This window comes from Lactuca saligna, chromosome 5, assembly GCF_052625555.1.
Source record: "Lactuca saligna cultivar CGN05327 chromosome 5, ASM5262555v1, whole genome shotgun sequence".
In the NCBI taxonomy this organism is placed as follows: domain Eukaryota; kingdom Viridiplantae; phylum Streptophyta; class Magnoliopsida; order Asterales; family Asteraceae; genus Lactuca; species Lactuca saligna.
The window spans coordinates 44,127,351-44,153,027 of record NC_136421.1 but is presented as its reverse complement, the minus strand read 5'-3'; the positions used below and the strand labels follow the sequence as shown (position 1 = coordinate 44,153,027).

The 25,677-nt window shown below is 37.0% G+C and overlaps 2 protein-coding genes across 2 annotated transcripts; one reads left to right on the top strand and one right to left on the bottom strand.

The window, feature by feature from the left end:
- Positions 1–3,578: 3,578 nt before the first annotated feature.
- Positions 3,579–4,879, top strand: LOC144997865 (B-box zinc finger protein 20-like). The gene is made up of 2 exons (XM_078957731.1): positions 3,579–4,286; positions 4,362–4,879. Exons 1-2 carry the CDS (start codon positions 3,708–3,710, stop codon positions 4,740–4,742), a joined length of 960 nt encoding a protein of 319 aa, XP_078813857.1. The 5' UTR covers positions 3,579–3,707; the 3' UTR covers positions 4,743–4,879.
- Positions 4,880–10,352: 5,473 nt separating this feature from the next.
- Positions 10,353–11,081, bottom strand: LOC145045242 (secreted RxLR effector protein 161-like). The gene is made up of 2 exons (XM_078993583.1): positions 10,589–11,081; positions 10,353–10,498 (listed from the first exon to the last, which is right to left on the bottom strand). Exons 1-2 carry the CDS (start codon positions 11,079–11,081, stop codon positions 10,353–10,355), a joined length of 639 nt encoding a protein of 212 aa, XP_078849709.1.
- Positions 11,082–25,677: the final 14,596 nt, after the last annotated feature.

The following is a 25,677-nucleotide window of genomic DNA, read 5'->3' as shown; positions in this document are numbered from 1 at the left end:
AGTCGAATAACTGGACGAGAGATTTTGGATTATAGACCAGTAGTTATAAATAACTGTTGTAAGGTCTGTATAGTACTGTTTATGCTTTTGGTCTGTAACGGAACATGACATCCGGAGGTTTTATTATTTAATAAAAATACATTCTCTTTGAGAAATGTTTTGATAAATGGTTATCATATTTTGTTTTTGGGACAAATTCCGCAACTGTTTTCTTTAAAAGATAACTATGATTTTAAAACAAAGCATAAATAAACCGGTCTTTTCTAGCCGTGAAATTGGGGATGTCACACCTGGTATAGAGGATGATACTATGTTAGTGACCTGTTAGGTCGGTAACCTGGTTAGGATGTTACTATGCTATATGATCTGCTAGATCGGTTTGTTTGTCTATGGACTGTTATGTGATTATATGTTATATGTGCACATGGTTATTGTTTGGGGGTTGGGTTGAGGTGGGTCCTGCTTCGTGCTGTAGGCCAACATACCTAGGGCGGACCGGATTGACTGTAGACCCGGAAGGGCACATAGTAAGGCCGAAGGCCCGGCGAGCGGTCCGTATAGGCTGAAGGCCCCAAGAGGGCGGTCCAGACGTGCCGATGCTCGAAGAGTGGACTAGACAGACAGAAGGCCCGGTGCGGGCGATCCAGTCATACTATAGACTCAGGGAGTGGACCAGGTGGACTGAATGCCTGGTGCGGGCGGACTAGTCACACTATAGACTCGAGATGCATGACTGTTCTGTGTTTGTTATATGATATGGTTATGGTATTATTGATGTTGGTATTTTGGGGGTAACTCACTAAGCTTTCGGGCTTACAGTTTCAGTTTATTGTTTCAGGTTCAGCGGTTGGCCGCAGGTAGGCGAAGACGTGACTGTATACTTCCTCGATTGACGATTATGATTTTTGGGAACTCTGATGTATAAACTATTTTGAAAAGAAATTGTAATAATTGAATGGTTTCAAATGATTTAAAAAGTTTTAAATTTGCTCAAATTATATGGGTTTTACATAGATTTTACTATCTTAATAGTAGAGGCTTTTTGATGTCATAGAATTGTAGCCATAAACATGTTACCTGTATAGATTCCTATAGAGCTTGGAACAATAACTACCACAGAGGGTAACTTATCAATGCAATCTCTTTTTCTTGGATTGGATCCACTAAGCTAAACACTACGAGGAGAAGGAGACGACGCTGAATGGAAGGTGGAGGAAGATTTTTAGGGTTTTGACTATTTTGCATTTTTTTTAACAACACTTATCAACTCATTTTTCTACTAAGTCATTTAGTAGGTTTTTTAAAATCTTTTCTAGCCAACTAACTTAAGTATTCCAAACCATTAATTATTTATTTAACTAATGAAATGATTTTAGTTAAATAAGATCTTTTATTTAATTTATAATAAATAAACTCCTTTATTTATTTATTTTATTTTTTATCAACAAATAATAAATAACTATTAGTTATTTTAGTAGGTAAATAATAAACTTATACACTGTAAATATATTGTTATTCGTTTATTTTTAATGTTCTTTAGTGTATGATACTATGTAGGCATGAAAACTTTTTAGAATTAGCCCACGAACCAGACCATAATTAAAAGAACTAGGAAACGATCGAAGCTGAAATGAATAGTCCGGAACGATAATACTGTGGACTAAACATGTCTTTGTTTCGGTTCTACGTACCAAACTCGTTTTCCAGCCCCATTAAGTTGTTTTCCAGTACAATTAAGTCATTTTCAACCAATCAAGTCATTTTTTAATCCCTTTAAGTTATTGTTCAGCTCATTAAGTCATTTTAGCATCTATGGTTTGGTTCGGTGGAACCAATGAAACCATGTTCGCTAGAATTGAGAATCGAATTATGTTATTAACCGGGAACCACCCGGTATCGATCTAGTTCGGGGCTTGTTCTGGTTTCAGATCAGTTCGGTTTTGTACGATCGGTCCATTTGCTCACCCCTAACCATATGTGTTTCCGTATAACTAGCAGTATAATATGTTTCTTGATCTATTTACATTATTTCCAACATTGTCCTTCCACAAGTCATCATAATTTGCCCATAACATTGAATATTAAAATTGGCATATTATAACAATCAATTAACATTAACATCATATCAAATGCATAACTACATTACTTATACAACTCAAAGTAACAATAATCTTACTCACTTTGGCGACTTTATGTAATTGCATCAAATTATACTTTGGTGTGTCCTTTCTCTAATTCCATGGTTAATTATAGTATCTTTACATTTCCTTCGCTAATTATTCGTTTCTTCACAAATAAACACATTCAATACACATCAACTACACATTCTATTCGATACAAAGAAACACATCTAAGACCCATCATGTTATTACACAATATGATATATATATATATATATATATATATATATATATATATATATATATATATATATATATATATATATATATATATATATATATATATATATATATATATATATATATATATATATCGTATATTCTAGCCTATTTTCATCACATTTACAATTAAATTAAGAAGTGTACGATTCCTAGATTCATCATTATTATATAACTAAACAAACACATATAACTTGTACTTATTTAAATATTATATACTTGTAATCTAACTCATTATAATCATCAATATCACTATTTCCCATTTAAGGATCCATAACACAAGTGCTCCTATAAATCAAAATTCTCACAGAACAACTAATATTATAATTTCAACTAACATAATATTTTAGTGTTTACTTAACGCTATAATTTCACTACATACAAAAGATAATCATGTAACAACTAACAAGCATGATTCAAAACGTCAACTTAATTTGAAACCCTAATCCCACCATTCAATATAAATTAGTAAGAGATAAGTATTTATACCTTAAATCCAAGATTATAAGAGATCCATCTTGTTAATCCCTGATAATAACACCTTAAAATGATCTAATATTTATCAAAAATCGCCTCTTAAATGTTCTCTTATGTTCTGATCCAAAAATGACCCATCATCCTCTTTAAATCCATGGTAAATACATATTAAGCAAAACTTCTCAAGCCATTTGCACAAACTGGACAAGCTCAAACATGTATATTATGTAGATCATATGAACTGTAGGTTCCCAAGTTTGTTCTAGTTTTAGTGTTGCACGATTCGAATTGCCATCTGTACGATTGCTCATAAATTGGTTGTTTTCACCTCAAAATGATAACGATTTGAAATTAACTTTTAACAAATAAAATATATGAATAAATCCAAAGTCGATACTACTTGTTTAATTATAATTTTGTAGTGTATAATATTCAAATAAGACAACGAACACACTTTATATATGCATAAAAATAATATAAATAAAGGTTGATCTTTTAACCTAATTTCAATTAGAAATCCAATTTCACACTTTAATTAATAAATAAGTTGAAATTATTGTATATGTGTTATTCAATTTTAAACATAAAAACTCCAGAGTGTTACTATGACTTTTGGTTTGATTCCACCTCACTCCCCATTTTATTGGTTTAAGCATTCATTCTCATCGCCTTTCCATTTTTATATTATTATTACTGCCGTAACACCCATCAACCTTCCTAATTATAGCATCCCCCTCCTCTTTACATTCCGAGTTTCAACCTCTTCCACTCCCACCACCACCACCACCGACGCCACCTTCCATCTTCCTCCTCTTTTATCAAACTCCATTTATGAGGATCCAGTGTGACGTCTGTAACGAAAACGAGGCGTCGGTGTATTGCTCCGCCGATGAGGCTGCCCTCTGCGCAGCTTGTGACCACCGCGTGCATCACGCCAACAAACTCGCCGGAAAACACCCACGATTCTCCCTCCTCCACCCTTCCCCTAAAGATTCGCCTCTCTGCGATATCTGTCAGGAGAAAAAAGCTTTCTTGTTTTGTCAACAAGATAGAGCTATCCTCTGTAAAGACTGTGATGTTGCGATTCATAAAGTCAACCAACACACACAAAACCACAACCGGTTTTTACTCACCGGCGTTAAGCTATCTCCGACTGCTTCTCTCTATTCGTCATCAACTCCTCCGGCGGTGATACCCACTACCAAAAACGGTGTCGTTCCCGACCAACTTCTGGAACCACTTCCTTCTCCGATCATGAACCAGACTACTTTTAAAACTCCGAACTGCCACCATGAATCAAACGGGTCGGGTAACGGTTCCACGACGAGTAGTATATCGGAGTACTTGATTGAGATGCTACCCGGTTGGCATGTCGAAGATTTTCTTGATGCTCCTTCAAACTTCTCAAAGGTCTATAATTTTTACTTTATTTTTTTGGTTTTAATCTGAAGAGTTTCTTGTTAATTAGATTCAAAATAATTTCAGGTTGTTGACAACGATCCGTCGCTTATGTGGGGTGGTGATCTACTAGAAGGAAGCTTGAATAGTGGTTTCTCGCCGGAATCAATGGGGATGTGGGTTCCACAAGCACCACCACCGGCAGCTCCACCACCTCCGCCACCGCAGTCGAGGTATACTCATCTGGCTCAACAATCCGAACCCAGTTCAATGATGGGATTTGGAGATCAAACAATCAACGGATCATCACTTATATTTGCTCCAAATAGTTACATCAATCATAATAAGATCACGAACTCCACAAAATCAACAAGAAAAAGGACACCCGACAATGGAAATTGCTTCACCGTGCCTCAGATCAGTCCTCCTACAACGACCTCCAAGAGATCAAGAACACTTTGGCATTAAAAAACCAATCAAGATTTCTTTTTTCTCGATCTTTTTTTTTTTCCTTTTATGTTTCTTTCTTGTTATTATGTTTAGGTTGCTGTTAGATTTTGAGACTCTTTTTCTTTCAAATCAAATGGGTTTTGGTTCTTCGATCATTTGGCATCTTCTTTTGAGCAAAAAGAATACAAAATCAAGCTGCTATTCTGCACTTTAATCCTGCTTGATTGGAGTGATCAAGATTAACAAATACTAATCAATGTTTAATTAAATTTGTATTTTGTATTCAATAATGTAATGCGAATGGACCAAAATTGTTTATACTTTACATAGTTTCTAGATAATTTTTTGCATTATTTTCATATAAATATACTAAATTTACTTGTTTTTTATTACCAAATATAGTAATTTAATAGTTGTTGTAGGAGATACTCAATCCATTGAAACTACGTTTATTGGGCCTTTTTGTCAAGGCAAAACGACTTGCACTAAAATCCAAATCTCCATATAATTTTTTTTCTTTTTTCTCTGTTTCGAGGTAAGAATAATATCTAATTTCGGAATCCAATCGAAGTTGATCGAAATCAATTAATTTGGTGATATTTTAATTAGAGTATTTTTATTTTTAATTTGTTGGAAATTTTGTAACAAATTTGGACGGTTGGTTTCTTGGGTTTGACCAGAAAGTAAACTAAAACAAACGTATCAAACATGATTGTGACTTGTGATTGCCACGAGTTGAAATTATCCGAACAAGAAAATACATAAATCTGTAGATTAAAACCGACGTTATTAGTTTTTCATACAGTCTAACGATTATTAGGTGAAAGAGAAGTAATATTTGAAGAAACTATTGCAAAAGATGCTTTGTTTATTTCTCGTAATTTGTCACATTAGTCAACACAAACACACATCTATATAGATCTACATAGGTACGTCGGTAACTTGAATTAAAGAAAACGGTTTTATTCTATATACAAACATAAAAGATTTATTTTATATGAAAATATCTTCTAAAAATATTTGCTCGTTTATCTCATTTTATATGTTTCATTTCAAAAGTTTATAATAATTTGTAGGTTTCCACAAAAAATTTTATACGAACAAAAACTATCTTCTACTTAACTTTCAACTTTTAGGTACCACTAACTTTTAAATTCTAATTATGCAGTTACTTTTAACAAATTTTCATGATTTATCAATTTTTTGTAATAATCATTATAATTTGATTAATTATGGTAAATAAATATCAAACTTAAAATATAATCATATATAAACTAAATTTTACTTTTAAAATAATCTTTACTTCTACTTATAATATTATGTTAAAAAAAATTATAACATATTATACTTAGTTTATTAGTTTTAATATATTGTTGGATGTAAACAATTATCATTTTAAAGATATAATTTTGGAACAATTTGTATAAAATACTTAAATTATTAATTTAAATATAAAACTATAAGGTCAACTTAAATATAAATTTTAGCTTAAGTTAAACAACCGAAAGAATATTTTAGACAAAATTTCAAAAATGGTCCTTATGGTTTTCGAAAATATCAAGTTTAATCCCTAAGTTCAAAAAACCTCACAGATGATCCCTGTGGTTTCAAAACTTTTAACAAATGGTCCTTCTGCCTAACTCCGTCAACTTTCTACCGTTAAGTAAGGGGTATTTTCGTCATTTCAATACACAAGGATCATTTATGAGGTTTTCTCTATTTAAAAAAAAAAAAGAAAAAAAAATATAATTATTTAATTAAAGGGCCCCCCTTCTCTCTCTCTCTCTCTCTCTCTCTCTCTCTCTCTTTCTCTCTCTCTCTCTACACACACACACAACTATAATTTAGTGGATCACTTGAAAACACACCTAAAAATCTTTCTCTCTTCTCATGGGTGTCCTTTTGTTTTGGGTAGCCATGGGAGAGTATTAAAAGCTCAAGAGCTTTTACGATCGACTTACCTTAGTAAACCTTGTTATATCTAGAAATTTTATCAAGCCACAAAGCACACATGTTAATGGATTACAATCACCGGTCCTTCCTAATTCTAGTCACCGCAACTAATACTCATCTCAAATCTTATTTTCCTTCGATACCCATTTAATTAACCATCTGAAGTGTTTCCTTCCCTAAAACTGGTTTCTTCTCTTTAAGAGTGCAGAATTTGCATCTTTGTTTTGACATAGTGTGTTGTTCATGTTCAAAGTGTTGTTTCCTTCCTCTAGGTTTCATGTGATCAATCCCCATTAAGGAATCTAACCATCTCCAACTTCCTTCCTCTAAGTTTCATGTTCAAACAGTTGTCGAATGTTCTCTTATGGTTTTCAAACCACAACCACATAGATAAAAACAGTTTCCTCAAAGAAATTTGGAAGAGATAGAAGGTGAGAGAGATCATGAAGAGGTAGATATGGAAAATCAAGGAGAAGAGATGGCTCACCCTATCAACAACAGGTCTATTAATTCAACGAAGGTGTAGATATGGAAAATCAAGGAGAAGAGATGGCTCACCCTATCAAGGAAACCACAGGTCTATTTCATGTTGCTGCTAGATTGCTAAGTGAAGAACACTAATTGTAGATTTAGGAATTGCTAAATGAAGAACACCGTGTCATGACCCGCCACCATCAAACACCCCAACGTTGCTGCTGCCTTCTATCTGTTCCTCGTTAAGCTACCTAATAAAAGAGAGAGGAAGCAGCGGAGCCACCCACTGCCATCACAACTCCGCCATCACCACTCGATGCTGCCACCCTCGTTGATGTCGTAGTTATCTTCAGCTATCAGCCACCACCCACTCAGTTCACCTCTGATCACCTTTACAGCTGCAGTAGGTATCGAACTCCACCATCGTAAATTTTTGCTGTTCCTTTTGATTGTGATTAAACCGAGACCCAAAGACCTAGTAGCATTCATTTTTCCCTCTGTGAAGTTGTATCAGGAAGACGATAGAATGTAAAGGTCCTTTAATTTATTGAAAATAAACCCTCAACTCCGATAACTGGAACTCAAAAGCGGCACACAAGCTACTTTGAATTTGGGAGAATTCAGGGGAAAAAATTTCTCTTTTTGATGTTGCGTACATCAGAAACTCTACTTTTGCCTCATCATTGGGTAACAAAATCCCTTCATTCTCATATGAAAAACGAAGAATCATACTCCAATATCTTGCACAAGAAATCCCATCTACAACATTAGTGTTTTCAACACTGTTCAGAAATTCCTTCCACATCTGTGTAGCATAATCAACTGAAATATCATAATATATGCCAGCAACCAAAGCATAGACCTCCAATCTCCCGTTATCTAATCCAACACTTCGACCAGTGAGGCATCGAAGGTAAATTCAAAATAGAAAAATCCAAATACATGGGAGACTTTATTTCTTGAATTCACTTATCTTGATGAGAGTGGTTTGATAACCAATCTCATTGAACATATGCAGAACTTGATCATTCATAACTTTGTAGAAGGGTGGAGAATTGGGTATTTCTAGAATTTGATAGAATAGTTTATCAGACAAACAAAACTTCTTTCATTCACCAAATTGAAGGTAATAACATCCAATGCTTTTCTATAGGTGGCAGTAGAACCTGCAAGTGATAGCCAAGTCATTGGAACTGCAAAGGAGCTGAACATTGCAGTTTCCAGAACAGAATGTTGTAATGCCACAATCAACATCTTTAATTCTCCTGGATAAACTGAGACATCACTATCCACTTGATAATTTGTACTTTGAATCTTCATGATCGGTTGAGAAGAAACATCTTCGGTGGTTTGAGATGGATCAGCAACAGTAGCAGGAGTAGCCATGATTAGGGTTTGTAGAAGTATGAAAAAGACAAATAGTTCTTTTTGCGATTTCGGGATTTTAGAAAGCGTAAACATGTAATGAACCCTTGAAACCCTTTATATAGGTGACCCTTGGATTTAAAATTGAAGCGAGATCAGCATTAAATGATATTTGACATGTCACCTAGAAAATCACCTATACGCCAATAAAACTGCCATGCGTAATAAAGTAAACATCACGTCTCCTTGAAACCTGGACAGAATACAAAATGTCACGCCATACAGCCTTGTAACTTTCCCCAATGGAATGAGAACCGTCAAAAACCTTCATAATGAAGGCTATGTTCTTTCACTTTTGGGTTGAAAAGCGAAGTCATATGCTAGACTTTCGCAATCATCAGCCTGAGTTGGTAATACTCAGAACCTTAAGGATTTTGTGAGTGCAGTGTGCCAAGGAATAAGATAAGAAGAAAATTAAGAAAAATTTGGATTTATGATGTCGAAAAATTAGATTTTCGACAAAAAAGCAGATAAATCCTAGGAAAAGATTACTTCATTAATCATCAAGAGAGAGGATCAATTGTTTGTGTGGTTTCCCATGAATTACAATCGAATACTTGTTAATAAGTATCGAAGGGCTTCTTTTTACATTGCTTTAAAGGTCGATTAACATTTCGTTACAATGCACTACAAAAGATAAGAGTTTCAATTTGTACTTGAAATTACCTATCTGACCAGTGTAGTAGTGATAAGTAGGTTTTGGAAAAACTTATGAAGTGGCATTGAATCAAATAGATACTCATACTGGAATCATATTCAAGAAAATAACAAAAGGACTGATCTTGTTGGGTGTAAAATGTCGTGGGATTCGAACATTCTATCAAGATCACTCATAACGAAAGAATATGATTTTGAGTATCAAAAGTTGGTACTGAAACAAAAGTTTCGTGAAAATATGGAACAAATTTCCCCAACACTTCCTTAGAAAGGTTCGACTTTCAGGGTTTCATGGTCTCATGATGTTAGATCATTAACACATAGTTTTGATATGACTAAATCCTGGTTGGTTTATACCAGAAATCTCTTGGACATATGTCATTGTGTGTGAAAGTGTAAAAACTTTAGGATGAAAAATATTTGGCTTAGAATTCGTAACTACCTCTACTTTGTATGGACCAAGAAGTAAACTCTTAACTCAAATGACAAGAGTAAGGTAGCTCATGGACTAATGTGAATATAGCTTGATTGGGTACAAATTTTCGTGAAAAAAAAAAACTTCATTAAGCCTTTGAAATCACAGATTGCATCAAAAGAGTCTTGGGTCGACATCCTGCAGCATGCTTCTAGGGACATCCTAACTAGTACAAAGATTATCAAAAATGTACCAGACCCTAGAACTGCAGGCATGAAGCATCAATGATCTTTGTCAAAATATTCAATAAGAAAACAAATACAAACACCAAAAACAAGAAAATCTTTTTGTAGTTTTTGATTTTTTCAAAAATGAAAAACAAAACAAAAATAAATTCTTTTTGGTCTTTTTGATTTTTCAAAAATTGAAAAACGAAACAAAAATAAAATCTTTTTGTTCTTTTATGAATTTTCGAAAAATAAAAAACGAAACAAAAATAAAATCTTTTCGGTCTTTTTGATTTTTCAAAAATTAAAAATATTTTGAAAACAAGAAAATTAAATTTACCAAACTTGTGAAGATTTTTCATGTTATACATTCACCAGAATGTCGAAGCGAAGTGTGTCGAAGCGTTGACTATGAACAGTAACCGTTGACTCCGACAGTTGTCCTTCTTTTTCACCTTATCATTCTTTCGAATTACATCATGAAACTGAACCTCCTTCGATCATTCCTAATCCTGTTAAAATTCGAACAAACAATTTTTCATCTAGTGGCTTTGTGAAAATATCAGCAAGTTGATCAGTGGTTTTCACAAAGTGAACTTCGATATTGCCATCCTCAACATGATCTTTTATAAAATGATATCAAAGAGCAATATGCTTAGTTTTCGAATATTGCACAAGATTGTGACAAATGCATATAGCACTTTATGAATCACAATACAAAGGAATTTTCTTCAAATTTATTGCATAGTCACATAGTTGGCTTTGAATCCAAATGATTTGAGAATTGGAAGCTACAGCAGCCACATATTCTGCTTCTGTTGTTGAAATCAAAACACACATTTGTTTCTTCACTTGCCAACTTACTAACTTCCCATCAAGTAATTGACATCCGCCACTTGTGCTTTTTCTATCAAGATTGCCACCCCCTAAATCAGCATCAGAAAATGCTTGTATGAAGAATCCTATTTTCAAAGGATACCACAATCCTAATGAAATAGAGCCTTTGAGATATAGAAAAATATTCCTCACTGCTGTTAAATGTGGTTCTCTTGGATTCGATTGATATCTGGCACAATTAAAAACAGAAAACATAATATCAGGTCGACTTGTCGTAAGGTAAAGTAACGAACCTATCATGCTTCTGTATAAAGTAAGATCAATAGTTGGTTTATCTAACGAAGGTGTGAGCCTTGTTCCAACTGCCATTGGTACTCATAATTTTGTGCTATTCGTCAAGCTAAATTTTTCAAGCAGATTCTTTGTGTATTTTTCTTGATTTATAAAAATTCCTTCTCTACTTTGACGAATATTCAATCCTAGAAAGTTGTTTGTTTTCCCATCATGCTCATTTCGAATTTGCTCTTCATTAAATTTTCGAATTCACTAGACAAGCCAGGGTCAGTTGAGCCAAAAATAATACCATCAACATAAATCTGAACAAGCATTAAATGATTTCCTACCTTCTTTCTGAAAAGAGTGGGATCAACAGATCCTTGCTTAAATTTCGAAAGTTTCAAAACGTTGGTTAAAGTTGCATATCATGCTCTTGGTGCTTGTTTTAACTCATAAACAGCTTTATCTAGTATATAACAATGATCAGTATATTCTTCATTTATAAAACCTGGAGGTTGTTCCACATATACCATTTTTTCAAGTTCTCTATTCAGAATTGCACATTTGACATCCATTTGATAGACGTCGAAGTCTTTATGTGCTTCATAGGTTAAAAATATTCAAACAACCTCAAGTCTTGCGACAGGGGAAAAGTTTTCTTTATAATCGATACCTTTTTATTGCGAATAACCTTTTACAACAAGCCTAGCTTTATTTCAAACAATATTACCATCTTTGTCGGTTTTACTTTTGAAAATTCATTTTAACCCGACAATTGAAACACCTTTTGGTTTAAGAATTTATCTCCAAACCTTGTTTCTTTCGAATTCAGCCAATTCAGATTGCATTGCAACAACCCAATCTGAGTGTTCCATTGCAGCCTTAACTGAATTTGGTTTAATTTTCGAAATAAAAACATTAAACATGCAAAACTCTTGATGAGTATTGAGTACCTCATTCTTTGCACGTATTTGAGCTCTTGTCATCACTCCTTCATGTGGATTTCCTATCACTTGTTCTTTAGGATGATTTTTAACCCATTTATCCATTAGAGGATATGATGGATCAAAATCTAATGGTGACCTACAACATAGATATTGTCAGATAGATCATGAAAAGTTTCATCTTGACTATTATTTGTCACATTTAGCTCCCCCTCAACAACTTCATCATCAGGTTGCTCCCCCTCAACAGCATCATCCATTCTTCTATTTTCCCCCTCGAAAGAATGCTCCCCCTCAATATAAGAATTCGAATGCAAGCGTTCCCCCTCGACTTGATCATTTAATATACTTTTGCTGTTCCTAGAAGACGATGATCTCGAGGTTTCATTAACTGCAGCTTGAGTAAATGTCGAACAATCAGAATGCTTTGATGATTCTAGAAGTTGATTATCTTGATCATTGATTTCATCATCCGCAGCCCTATCTGGAACCCAAAAATTAACTCATAATCAAAATCAGAAAAATTAAGATGTTCAGTTTCATCATTTTATTCATTAAGTATTGGTTTTTGTTCAAAACACTTTTTAGCTTGTTTGATATAATAATTATCGAATGTAAGATTGAATGTTGCTTCAATTTTCCATGTTCGTTTATTCAACACTCGATAGGCAATCGAATTATGAGAATAACCCAAGAAAATTCCTTCGTCAGCATTGGACTGAAATTTTGAATCATTATCCTTGAGATTCATGATAAAACACCTGCAACCAAAAACATGAAAGAATTATACATTAGGTTTTTGATTATTGATAATTTCATAAGGAGTAATGTTGAATCTTCAATGAATAAAAGATCTATTCTGAGTAAAACAAGCAGTACAGACTGCTTCGGCCCAATGATATTAAGGAAGGTTGGCATAAATGAGCATTGTTTGTGCTGCTTCGCAAAGAGATCGATTTCGCCTTTCAAAAACACCATTTTGTTGAGGTGTGTAGGGTGAAGGAAACTTATGTGAAATCCCTTTGTCAACCAAAAACAAATCAAGAACATTGTTCTTAAATTCGGAACCATTATCACTTTTGATTTTGCGAACTTTCTTCTTCAAGCTTGTTTTCATCTTTTTGATAAAATCAATCATTATTTAAGCAACTTCTGATTTTGACCCGAGAAAATAAACCCAATTAAATAAAAAAATATCATCAACAATGACTAAAATGTATCATTTCTTGTTGAGAGTTTCAACTATAAATGGTCCACATAAGTTGATGTGAAGAAATTCCAATGGTTCGACAACCTTCGAATTTATGATAATTGGATGAGCTTGCTTATGTTGCTTCCCTTGTTCACAAGCTGCACACAAGGTATCGTTATCAAAATTTAAAACAGGTAAACCTCTTACCAGATCTTGAACCACCAATTTGTTCAAATTACGAAAGTTCAAATGTGAAATCCTTTGATGCCAAAGCTAGCTAATATCTAATGAAGCTTTTGAAAGTAAGCATACTGAGGGAATACCAACAACAGGCTTTATATCAAGAGTGAACATGTTGCCTTTTCTTTTGGATTTGAGCAAAATTTCTTTTGTATTGACATTTGAAATAATGCTTCCTTCTTCATTGAACACAACTTGATTTCCAGTTCCCACAACAAGTTGCGAAACACTAATCAAGTTAATTGAAGAGTGTGACAACCCAAGTTGCCCCGTTACATTTTTCCGTTACCGTTAACGGAATATTCCACTGTTCAAAAGTTCCGTTAATGAAAAGTCGTCAAGTTTAATAAACATTTCAATTGTGTATGTTTATATGCCGTTAAGTCGTGATAGAAGGAAATAAAATACATAGCACATATTTCCATTTACTCGGAAAATATTAGTTTATTATCACGACCACTAAATCGGGTGCGACCAAAAGCCCCGTTTAACGGTAGTATCGGGTAGAATTCCACTGAGTCCCGACTCAGAACCCTATGTAAGGGTGAGTGGAGTCCATTGGAGACTTTTTACAGTCTCTCTCTATACTCTCTCTCTCTAGACTCGTTTTAGCCCCGAATCCGCAACCAAACGCTTCCAAATTGTAAGTCCGCTTACCCTAGCTTATGCTAAACATATTGATTTGTGTTTATAGCCCAAAAATCGGACTTAGAAGCTATGGAAAAGGAGTTTACGGCCTAAGCACCTCCTTAGGCCGTAAACACCCAAATCAAGGCCAAAATGACCCAAACTTGTCCCTAATGGATTGGAAATAAATTGAGGTATTAGCCTAGGAGTGTTTAAACATTAAAACTCATGGATTTGGGGGTTAAAAGAGAGTTTACGGCCCAAGCACAAGCTTAGGCCGTAAACACCTCAAAATCTTTTTAAAAGACCCCAAAAACACTCCCAAACCACCCTTAGGCTTCATACATAATTTAGGGACTTGGTATTTTGGGTTTAGATCACTAAAACACACCAAAATGAAGGATAAAAATGAGTTTACGGCCCAAGCACATGCTTAGGCCGTAAACTCCCCAAACTAAGCCAAAATGTTGGTTTTTGTCCCCCAAATGACCTTAGACATTTACCATAAAATACAAGGAAGGATTTAAGGGCTTAAAAATATGAAATGGAGGGGTAAAAAGGAGTTTACGGCCCAAGCAAGTGTCTAGGTGGTAAACTCCCCAAAACACACTCAAATGGTAGTTTTAATCCCCCAAAATGGCATCACACTTCATTATAAATTGCTAAGAAGGTATTTAGGGCTTAAGACTTCACAAAATCCAAGGTATGAGAGTTTACGGCCGTAAACTCACATGGGAGTGTTTCTAGGCCGTAAACTCCAATATAGCCCTTAGAAGCCTCAAACCCACTCATGCCTTTTGGGAAAAGTGCTTAGAATAAATCAATGAGCAAGTTAGAAGCATTAAACACCCAAGAATATGACCTTGGGAGTTTACGGCCGTAAACTCCCTTGATTTAGGCTGTAACCTCCAAATTGGTCCATGTTAATGCTTTAAACCCATTCATACACTTGATATTTGAGTTTAGCAAAGTTCCACAACTGATAGGAGACCCTTAGCACCCTTAAACGCTACCCGGGACCCCAAACACTTAACCAAAAGTGTTTTCCTCTCCTTTGAGTGCATATGTTTGTGTAATTAGCATTAAATATACTAATTGTATGTGAACATATGTTATCATATGTTAAATAGGTCATTGAGTGTGTTCGAGTCCTTACGTGGCACCGAACGCCCAAACAGCACTCTCGTCGGACCTACTTACATCAGGTGAGTTCATACCCCTAAATGAACCTTTTAAATACTTTTAAATGTTTTATAGGGGGGAATACAAGTTAAACATGCTAGTTATCATGTCAATCACAAGTGATTGATAGCCCGCATGCACAAAATTTTACCACTTTACACTGTTTTACCGAGTGGGACACTATAATGACTTTTACTTATTTCATAACTTTTACTTATACTGATTTATCCAAATTCATTTTAAATTGATTTATGAGAGATCCTCTAAGGTTTTAAACATATTTTCACAAAAGAATAAAGTTTGGGATTTTCTCTATACATAAAGGCTTTGCATTAAAGATTTCCTTTTTAGACGTATACTTTTACTTGTTAAATAATGTTGCTTCGCTTATACTTATTTTATACTCCTACTCGGTAACGCGTTCACTTATATTTGTAGTCACATATACCTGATGACGCTTATACTTATTCACGCTCTTACTTAGTGATACGATTTCTTCTTCAATTATACTTGATAATGACTCTACTTCACTTATACTTGATACGCTTTTGCTTCACTTATTGTCGCCTCTACTTTGTGATACGCTTATACTCGTTCGACACTTCTACTTAACTTGCGACCACTCCTACTTCACTCGTTAGACACTCCTACTTCACAAACATCACTTATACATGATACACTTATACTTTACGATTCTGTTATTCCACACTCTATGAATTCACACCACGATGATATGTCTTCAATTATTACACACTCAGTCGTAGTTAGATGTACGTCTGTGCTTATATAGATACATATAAGTAACGATTGAAAAACTTAGGAAGGCTCATCCATCCTATTTCCTTTTCTTCGTTGAGATGTGGTCTGGTGGGATTGGGTGGCCGTCCGAAAGTCGTTTGGTTCATTAGTTATATACTATGTATATGAGTATGGACATACAGGAAATTTTCCAGTCAGTTCTGTTAAGAGTCTCTACCTCTAGTCTACACTTACATTAGAAACCCACTCCCTCCTAGTAACACACTATCCTCTATTTGGGATGCATCTTCGGGATGCGGCCTTCTCTGTCGTCTAGTTGGTAACCAGAGTCTCCTGTAGGGAGAGAGGACATTGTGTGTATAGGCCTATACGGGATTGACAACCCCGCACCCTGACTGCTAGCTACAGTCCACGGCCTACCAAGCCAAGGGGTGACAAATGTCACATTATATAGATGCTTGTAGGGCGTCTAGAACTCTAGTCAGTATGGTTACGAGTATGTTGGGTTGCCTTATAATTCATGGCTTTAAGGTAACGGTATTTCGTCAGCGATTTACATTGTATGCTGATGTCACCTTTTTCAGAGTCACACTGTTTGACCTTGCTAGATGTATCTTTCATTTGATACTGTCTGGGGTCTGATATCTCTGTTTGACCTTACAAGATGTATCTTTCATTTGATACTGTCTGGGGTCTGTTATCTCTGTTTGACCTTACAAGATGTATCTTTCATTTGATACTGTCTGGGGTCTATTATCTCTGTTTGACCTTACAAGATGTATCTTTCATTTGATGTTGTCTGGGGTCTGTACCATTGTATTCACAGAATCCACTGTATTCACGGTATTCACTGTGTTCACCGTTCTAGACCTTGCTAGACGTATCTTTCATTAGATATTGTCTGCGGTCTGTATCCACATTTTAGACCCTACTAGTTGTACCCTCCATTTGGTGCCTTCTGGGGTCTGTGTCTCCACTTGTTAGATTGAATCAGGCGTGTCCTTTGTTCGATACTTTCTTGGAGTCTATGTTCTTTGCCTTAGTTAGCAGTCTTCACTGCTGAGGCATCTGATATTCCCTGACGTCGTTGCTTTCCTCAATAATCAAATTCAGTATTTTGATAATGATAGCAATTTAGGGAAAACTACTTTTTACCCCACATCACTGACCAGTCTTGGTAGAAGGCTGCTTTTATTAAAGAAAATATAGGATTTTCTGGAAAGGACTCTAATACACTGAAATCTCTTAAACTATTACTTTATTAAGTTATTTGATTGAAATGCCACTAAATGTTTATGAACTCACCAGCATTTGTAAAAAATGCTGATACTCGCTTTTCAAATAACTTGTATTCTCAGGTTAGCATTAGACAGGTACATCCCCGAAGTTGTTGATGAAGATAGCTTTGTACTATGCTGTATTTATTCTATTACTTGTATTACTTTAAATTGTTGTAATGTAACCTTGTAAAACTATTACTATTAATGCAATGTTTTGTTGTACTTTGATTACTATAATGCATGTGTTGTGATACTTGACATGACGTCATCCACCCCAGAACGTTTCCGCCGTTCTGGTTTTGGGGTGTGACATATTGGTATCAGAGCATTGTTTATAGTGAGCCAAGTATATCAATTCATAAAAGATATACAGCCTATAAATACAAAAGGGATAAAACACTCTGACCAAGAATTATACTTTAAAATATAACCATATTTTACCAAAGTATAATAACATCCAGAATCTAAGCACTTGAACACAAGTATCACAAGAAGACTAAGAATAAAAGTCTTCGGATATTGAGCACTACAGACAAATCTGGGCAGTTATGTAATCGTACGCTAGAATAAATGTAACCTAATCAACTACCTTTATTCGAGATGCGATGAACGTGTGCTCGGGAGTGATTGTGGTGTGCAACAGGTCTGAAACTTACCAACTAGGATTTGCTAAAGCCAAACATAAAGTTAAAATACTACAGGAGTATTTTAGAGCGCTAAAAGATTCACACTAATCCCAGAATGACATTCAGAAGATAAGAAAACAAACAAGAATTAAAATACCATAGGGGTATTTTAGGAATCATAAACAACCTTGCATGAATAACTAAAAGGATCTCTATTGATATACCTACATCTACAGAGGGTATACTCCCAAGGTTATATATAATAAGGACCCCATAGGCTAAGAATGTGTGATTTCGCTCTATTTCCTTTTCCTCGTTAGGATGTGGTTCTAGAGTAGTATCATATATTCGAAGGCCTATCGGATCTAAGCTATATATGATTTGTATACCCTGTGTAATCGTAGCAGGACTCGATATGGATCATCCAGCGAAATGTTAATAATCTGTTAGGATTCTTTAGACATTTCCATTCTTGCACAAACCCTGTAGAAAACCCTACCCACTTCAGTGCATAACAGAAGAGTTGATTCCGACCCCGAAGAAGTTCATTTAGAAGATTTCCTGTTCGGAAATAAATAAACTGGGTCGAGACTATTGAATGCACCAAGTGCCCATATTCTTTTAGGGACACCAGTGAAGAGATTCGCCTAAACTTCCGAGATTCCAGTCATCTATCATGAAGTGATGACACCCATAGTCGGAGTCAGAAGGAAGGCGGAGTAGAAATTCAATATATCCATACGCGAAGAGAATCTTAGGTAACCGCCCTAAGGAAACCAACGCCGATTCCAGTCAAAGATACAAGGCAGACCGAGGGAGCTAGTGCATGGAACCCGAGAAGTGTCTTACCCTCGTGTTCGTCACACTAATAAACCCTTAAAAATAATACAATTTAGTGAGTTAGTGATTACACTACTCACGCTATGTGTTAGGTAAATCTCCTTGTTCCCGTTGCCAGTAATACGATTAGAGCGGATCCCCACACCTTTGTGAGGTGTTTAGCCATAAGCCCTCATGAGCCTCTCTTTCCGCAGCTTCGTTCTGAACTGTTCTCAAATCTCTCCAGGCCGGAGAGTGAAACCTTTCTCAGTATAAAGGTAACTTAGTAGGAACGACTCGCATCTTATGGCCCTTTTTCTGATATTCATACACCCACTTCGATTACCAGGTCTACATCATAGGGATGTAGGTCGACACTCAGACAACCGAGACCCGAGGCACGAGAAAACTTTATGCCTAATGCGATTGGGACAGAAATGTCCAGGGTTAACCATCGTCTCTCATTACCTTGTCTTCCTTTCTGTGTAGGAAAACCATGCCACCGAAGAAACGTAACCAATCCACAAGCAAGAAACCTACTCTCTTATTTGATGAAGCTACGTTCCAAGCTACAGTTTCAGCAGCCGTAGCAGCTGTCATGGCTCACCTGAATGCTAACACCGCCAATGTTAGCAAGGGCCCTGTCGGGATTTCCCATCCTGGCGATGGACAGCAGCAACCAACACTTTCATACTTAGCCACCCAAGAACCTCACTCAAACCCACTAAAGAGAAAACTCAAGATAGAAGTGGGAAGTACCTCGACTCAAGGACCTTCCGATGGGCAACAAGCTGAGGCAGCCTATACTCCTGTCAACCCTTCTCTCCCGATCTCAAGGAGACCATACCTAGGAGACCTCCCCCACTGCAGCAAGTGCAGCTACCATCATCATGGTGCCTGCCGGGAACTCTATTGTGCTAGGTGCAACATGAAGGGGCATACTGCTCGTGTATGTAGAACTCCGGTGGAACGTATTGCACCAATCACCAATGTGGCGACCCGTACAGTTTGCCATCTATGTGGTAAAATAGGACACTTCAAGAAGGACTGCCCAACCGAAGGGAAAGACAAAGACACAGAAGAAACTTGACACTACTGCTTAGGGAGAAGCGGCAAGGAACTCATTAGATTTTGGTACGTCTCTCGACCTAGGATAACTAAACTAAGAACAATAAAAGACTAATTCAAATGCAAATTCTTCCCAGAAAGGCGAAAGTCGCAGCACTGTTATAAAATCTAAAATTCATTAGGTAAAACTATAATGGCTAAACGTATACGTTACGGCCATGTATATTTAAGATGGACAGACCTAGAGTGAGCGAATGCCGCCTCATTTCCTGTTCCTCGTTTGGTTGTGGATTTAGGGCGGGGTCGCTCAGTCAACAGTCCTCCCCACCTTAAATATACATGACTAGTATATGTGAGGCGATTATAGAAATGCCTCGTGAGAATCCGTTCATGAAAAGATACTCTATTCGGAAACACTTAGAACTCTCTATAGTTCCGCGTCGACTCCACCGGTCCAAGTATCCGCGGTAGTGATACGTAGGACGAAACCCGAGATGCCTCGAACTTGTGTGCCTGCTCGGCACATAACTCTATCGATCTTCACTTAATATCATGTTGGAGTGTGCTAACTTCAACGACTCTATTGATCATGGTTTGACTACGTGCAACCATGTGTACATTCTTAGTGCTGTGTAAAAAAAGCTTTCTCCATAGCCATATCGGTAAATAAAGGTTCTTCCGAACCTAAAATCTAACACAAATAACCAAACTTAATACGATCTGTCAATCGTCCCTCTTATCTCAAACCTTCCGAAACACCCAATGGAAGATACCATACACTGTTGACCGACCCCTCGTAGTCAGATAAACACCGAATCGAAAGACACTGTAGATACTTCGGAAAACGACAACCATCTAAAGCATACCTCTTAGAGTCCCCCCGGGAGATCCTTCGCACCTCGCACATCAGGTTCGTGAACCCAGAAGATAGAACTCATGAGACTGATCGCTATAATCAGGTATATGCATAAGGGCAGCATATAATTGAGATCAAAAAGATTACAGGTGTGTGTTTCCTCCCTATTCCCTGTTCCTCGTTGGGTTGTGGGTTTGGGGTGGAGTCGCACAGCTGAACGTCCCACCGACCTCAACTGTATATTGCTCGCATACACGCGGTATTTGCGGTTAGGCTTGGTATGAGCTCTACCACAAACCTCTTAGCAAAGTACTTTCACCCTATTCCATAAAATAGGAAACCGAGGCAAGAGAATCACTACGGGTTGAACTGTTAAAGTTCCGGGTGAGAAGACTCTATACTCACTAGATTCGACCTAGACCAAGAAAACCCAGAACCTTCGGAAGAGTAGTTGCAGTATATGCTCGCACTGCCCAGGCACTTCGTCCACCTCGTTATAGACAAGTGGTGCCTATCATCCTCCACCCTATTGCATGGAGGAAATCATCGTCGCCCTGTAAATGATGAAATACATTCTCCGAAGAGGACACTAGGATACTGAGAACCACAGGATAATCTTCGCAGCAAAGAATATTTGGTCAAGTATGAAAGCAGCTGTGTTAAATCTCATGACCCGGATCCCGAAGAGATCATAGGCTTCACACCAGCCCTGGTGTTAGTCGAAGGGTTATGCAGGAACATACACTTTCCATGCTAGGATAAACCACAGTTTTAGTGATTCATTGGACTATTAGGTGTTCCACGAAACTATCTCACGTAGAGATAGTAAGAACTACCTCCTGAGATAGTCCAGCTCTCGTCTGGTGGAACCCTATCTCCCCGACCCTCAGGGTTTCCGTATCTCAAGCTTCGTTAGTGTAGGTTCATTTTGCACGAGCGCGAGATAGACACTCTACAGCAACCCGATGACCATAGTCATGCAATCCTCACAGCAATCTAGAAAGTCTCTATCAGCCAGTTGAAAGAAAACACGAAACTGAAGACCCCTCGAGATTTCTAAGAACCAACCTGAAGGACTACACTACCAGTACGAGAGAGAACGTTAGGAACTTCGGAATGGCGATCACGCCAATGATGGTCTTGCCATAGAAGTACACTATGTTCTAAGTACTGAAAAGCTCTACCTTTCCGAGAGTGTAGGACCATCCGAGAATCCTCATGGAGACATGGTCCAACCTTTTTCAGGCCGCTACTACCTTCGGATATACCATATGATTCACACCCGGACGACCCATTTCTTAGACTTGACTTGATAGGTGATTTCCCGACAACAATCTTCATGCCTCACTCATCTTGATAGAATCCATCGAGAACCCTAACCTTGTAGATACACCAGTTGGAACCCACTAGCTACACAAGACGGAATACGCATCCCGTACGCGAGGGTCTGTTGAAATGACAAACACAGATCAAAGATCACTGGGAATGCGAGGACAACCACATAGGAAGTACTCTCTTACCTCTACTTGGCCATTCATACCTACTTCCTTGCCTAGATCTGAATTTCGGGACGAAATTCCCTCTAACGGGGGGATGATGTGACAACCCAAGTTGCCCCGTTACATTTCTCCGTTACCGTTAACGGAATATTCCACTGTTCAAAAGTTCCGTTAATGAGAAGTCGTTAAGTTTAATAAACATTTCAATTGTGTATGTTTATATGCCGTGAAGTCGTGATAAAAGGAAATAAAATACATAGCACATATTTCCATTTACTCGGAAAATATTAGTTTATTATCACGACCACTAAATCGTGTGCGACCAAAAGCCCCGTTTAACGGCAGTATCGGGTAGAATTCCACTGAGTCCCGACTCAGAACCCTATGTAAGGGTGAGTGGAGTCCATTGGAGACTTTTTACACTCTCTCTCTATACTCTCTCTCTAGACTCGTTTTAGCCCCGAATCCGCAACCAAACGCTTCCAAATTGTAAGTCCGCTTACCCTAGCTTATTCTAAACATATTGATTTGTGTTTATAGCCCAAAAATCGGACTTAGAAGCTATGGAAAAGGAGTTTACGGCCTAAGCACCTCCTTAGGCCGTAAACACCCAAATCAAGGCCAAAATGACCCAAACTTGTCCCTAATGGCTTGGAAATAAATTGAGGTATTAGCCTAGGAGTGTTTAAACATTAAAACTCATGGATTTGGGGGTTAAAAGAGAGTTTACAGCCCAAGCACAAGCTTAGTCCGTAAACACCTCAAAATCTTGTTAAAAGGCCCCAAAAACACTCCCAAACCACCCTTAGGCTTCATACATAATTTAGGGACTTGGTATTTTGGGTTTAGATCACTAAAACACACCAAAATGAAGGATAAAAATGAGTTTACAGCCCAGGCACATGCTTAGGCTGTAAACTCCCCAAACTAAGCCAAAATGTCGGTTTTTGTCCCCCAAATGACCTTAGAAATTTACCATAAAATACTAGGAAGGATTTAAGGGCTTAAAAACATGAAATGGAGGGGTAAAAAGGAGTTTACGGCCCAAGCAAGTGTCTAGGCGGTAAACTCCCCAAAACACACTCAAATGGTAGTTTTAATCCCCCAAAATGGCATCACACTTCATTATAAATTGCTAGGAAGGTATTTAGGGCTTAAGACTTCACAAAATCCAAGGTATGAGAGTTTACAGCCGTAAACTCCCATGGGAGTTTTCCTAGGCCATAAACTCCAATATAGCCCTTAGAAGCCTCAAACCCACTCATGCCTTTTGGGAAAAGTGCTTAGAATAAATCAATGAGCAAGCTAGAAGCATTAAACACCCAAGAATATGACCTTGGGAGTTTACGGCCGTAAACTCCCTTGAGTTAGGCTGTAACCTCCAAATTAGTCCATGTTAATGCTTTAAACCCATTCACACACTTGATATTTGAGTTTAGCAAAGTTCCACAACTGATAGGAGACCCTTAGCACCCTTAAACGCTACCCGGGACCCCAAACACTTAACCAAAAGTGTTTTCCGCTCCTTTGAGTGCGTATGTTTGTGTAATTAGCATTAAATATACTAATTGTATGTGAACATATGTTATCATATGTTAAATAGGTCATTGTGTGTGTTCGAGTCCTTACGTGGCACCGAACGCCCAAACAGCACTCTCATCTGACCTACTTACATCAGGTGAGTTCATACCCATGAATGAACCTTTTAAATACTTTTAAATGTTTTATAGGGGGAATACAAGTTAAACATGCCAGTTACCATGTCAATCACATGTGATTGATAGCCCTCATGCACAAAATTTTACCACTTTACACTGTTTTACCGAGTGGGACACTATAATGACTTTTACTTATTTCATAACTTTTACTTATACTGATTTATCCAAATTCATTTTAAATTGATTTATGAGAGATCCTCTAAGGTTTTAAACATATGTTTACAAAATAATACAATTTGGGATTTTCTCTGTACATAAAGGCTTTGCATTAAAGATTTCCTTTTTCGACGTATACTTTTACTTGTTAAATACTGTTGCTTCGCTTATACTTATTTTATACTCCTACTCGGTAACGCTTTCACTTATATTTGTAGTCGTGTATACCTGATGACGCTTATACTTATTCACGCTCTTACATAGTGATACGATTTCTTCTTCAATTATACTTGATAATGACTCTACTTCACTTATACTTGATACGCTTTTGCTTCACTTATTGTCGCCTCTACTTCGTGATACGATTATACTCGTTTGACACTTCTACTTCACTTGCAACCACTCCTGCTTCACTCGTTAGACACTCCTACTTCACAAAAATCACTTATACATGATACACTTATACTTTACGATTCTGTTATTCCACACTCTATGAATTCACACCACGATGATATGTCTTCAATTATTACACACTCAGTCGTAGTTAGATGTACGTCTATGCTTATATAGATACATATAAGTAACGATTGAAAAACTTAGGAAGGCTCATCCGCCCTATTTCCTTTTCTTCGTTGAGATGTGGTCTGGTGGGATTGGGTGGCCGTCCGAAAGTCGTTTGGTTCATTAGTTATATACTATGTATATGAGTATGGACATACAGGAAATTTTCCAGTCAGTTCTGTTAAGAGTCTTTACCTCTAGTCTACACTTACATTAGAAACCCACTCCCTCCTAGTAACACACTATCCTCTATTTGGGATGCATCTTCGGGACGCGGCCTTCTCTGTCATCTAGTTGGTAACCAGAGTCTCCTGTAGGGAGAGCGGACATTGTGTGTATAGGCCTATACGGGATTGATAACCCCGCACCCTAACTACTAGCTACAGTCCACGGCCTACCAAGCCAAGGGGTGACAAATGTCACATTATATAGATGCTTGTAGGGCGTCTAGAACTCTAGTCAGTATGGTTACGACTATCCTGGGTTGCCTTATAATTCATGGCTTTAAGGTAACGGTATTTCCTCAGCGATTTACACTGTATGCTGATGTCACCTTTTTCAGAGTCACACTGTTTGACCTTGCTAGATGTATCTTTCATTTGATACTGTCTGGGGTCTGATATCTCTGTTTGACCTTACAAGATGTATCCTTCATTTGATACTATCTGGGGTCTGTTATCTCTGTTTGACCTTACAAGATGTATCTTTCATTCGATACTGTCTGGGGTCTTTTATCTCTGTTTGACCTTACAAGATGTATCTTTCATTTGATGTTGTCTGGGGTCTGTACCATTGTATTCACAGAATCCACTGTATTCACGGTATTCACTGTGTTCACCGTTCTAGACCTTGCTAGACATATCTTTCATTAGATATTGTCTGCGGTCTGTATCCACATTTTAGACCCTACTAGTTGTACCCTCCATTTGGTGCCTTCTGGGGTCTGTGTCTCCACTTGTTTGACTGAATCAGGCGTGTCCTTTGTTCGATACTTTCTTGGAGTCTATGGTTCTTTGCCTTAGTTAGCAGTCTTCACTGCTGAGGCATCTGATATTCCCTGACGTCGTTGCTTTCCTCAATAATCAAATTCAGTATTTTGATAATGATAGCAATTTAGGGAAAACTACTTTTTACCCCACATCACTGACCAGTCTTGGTAGAA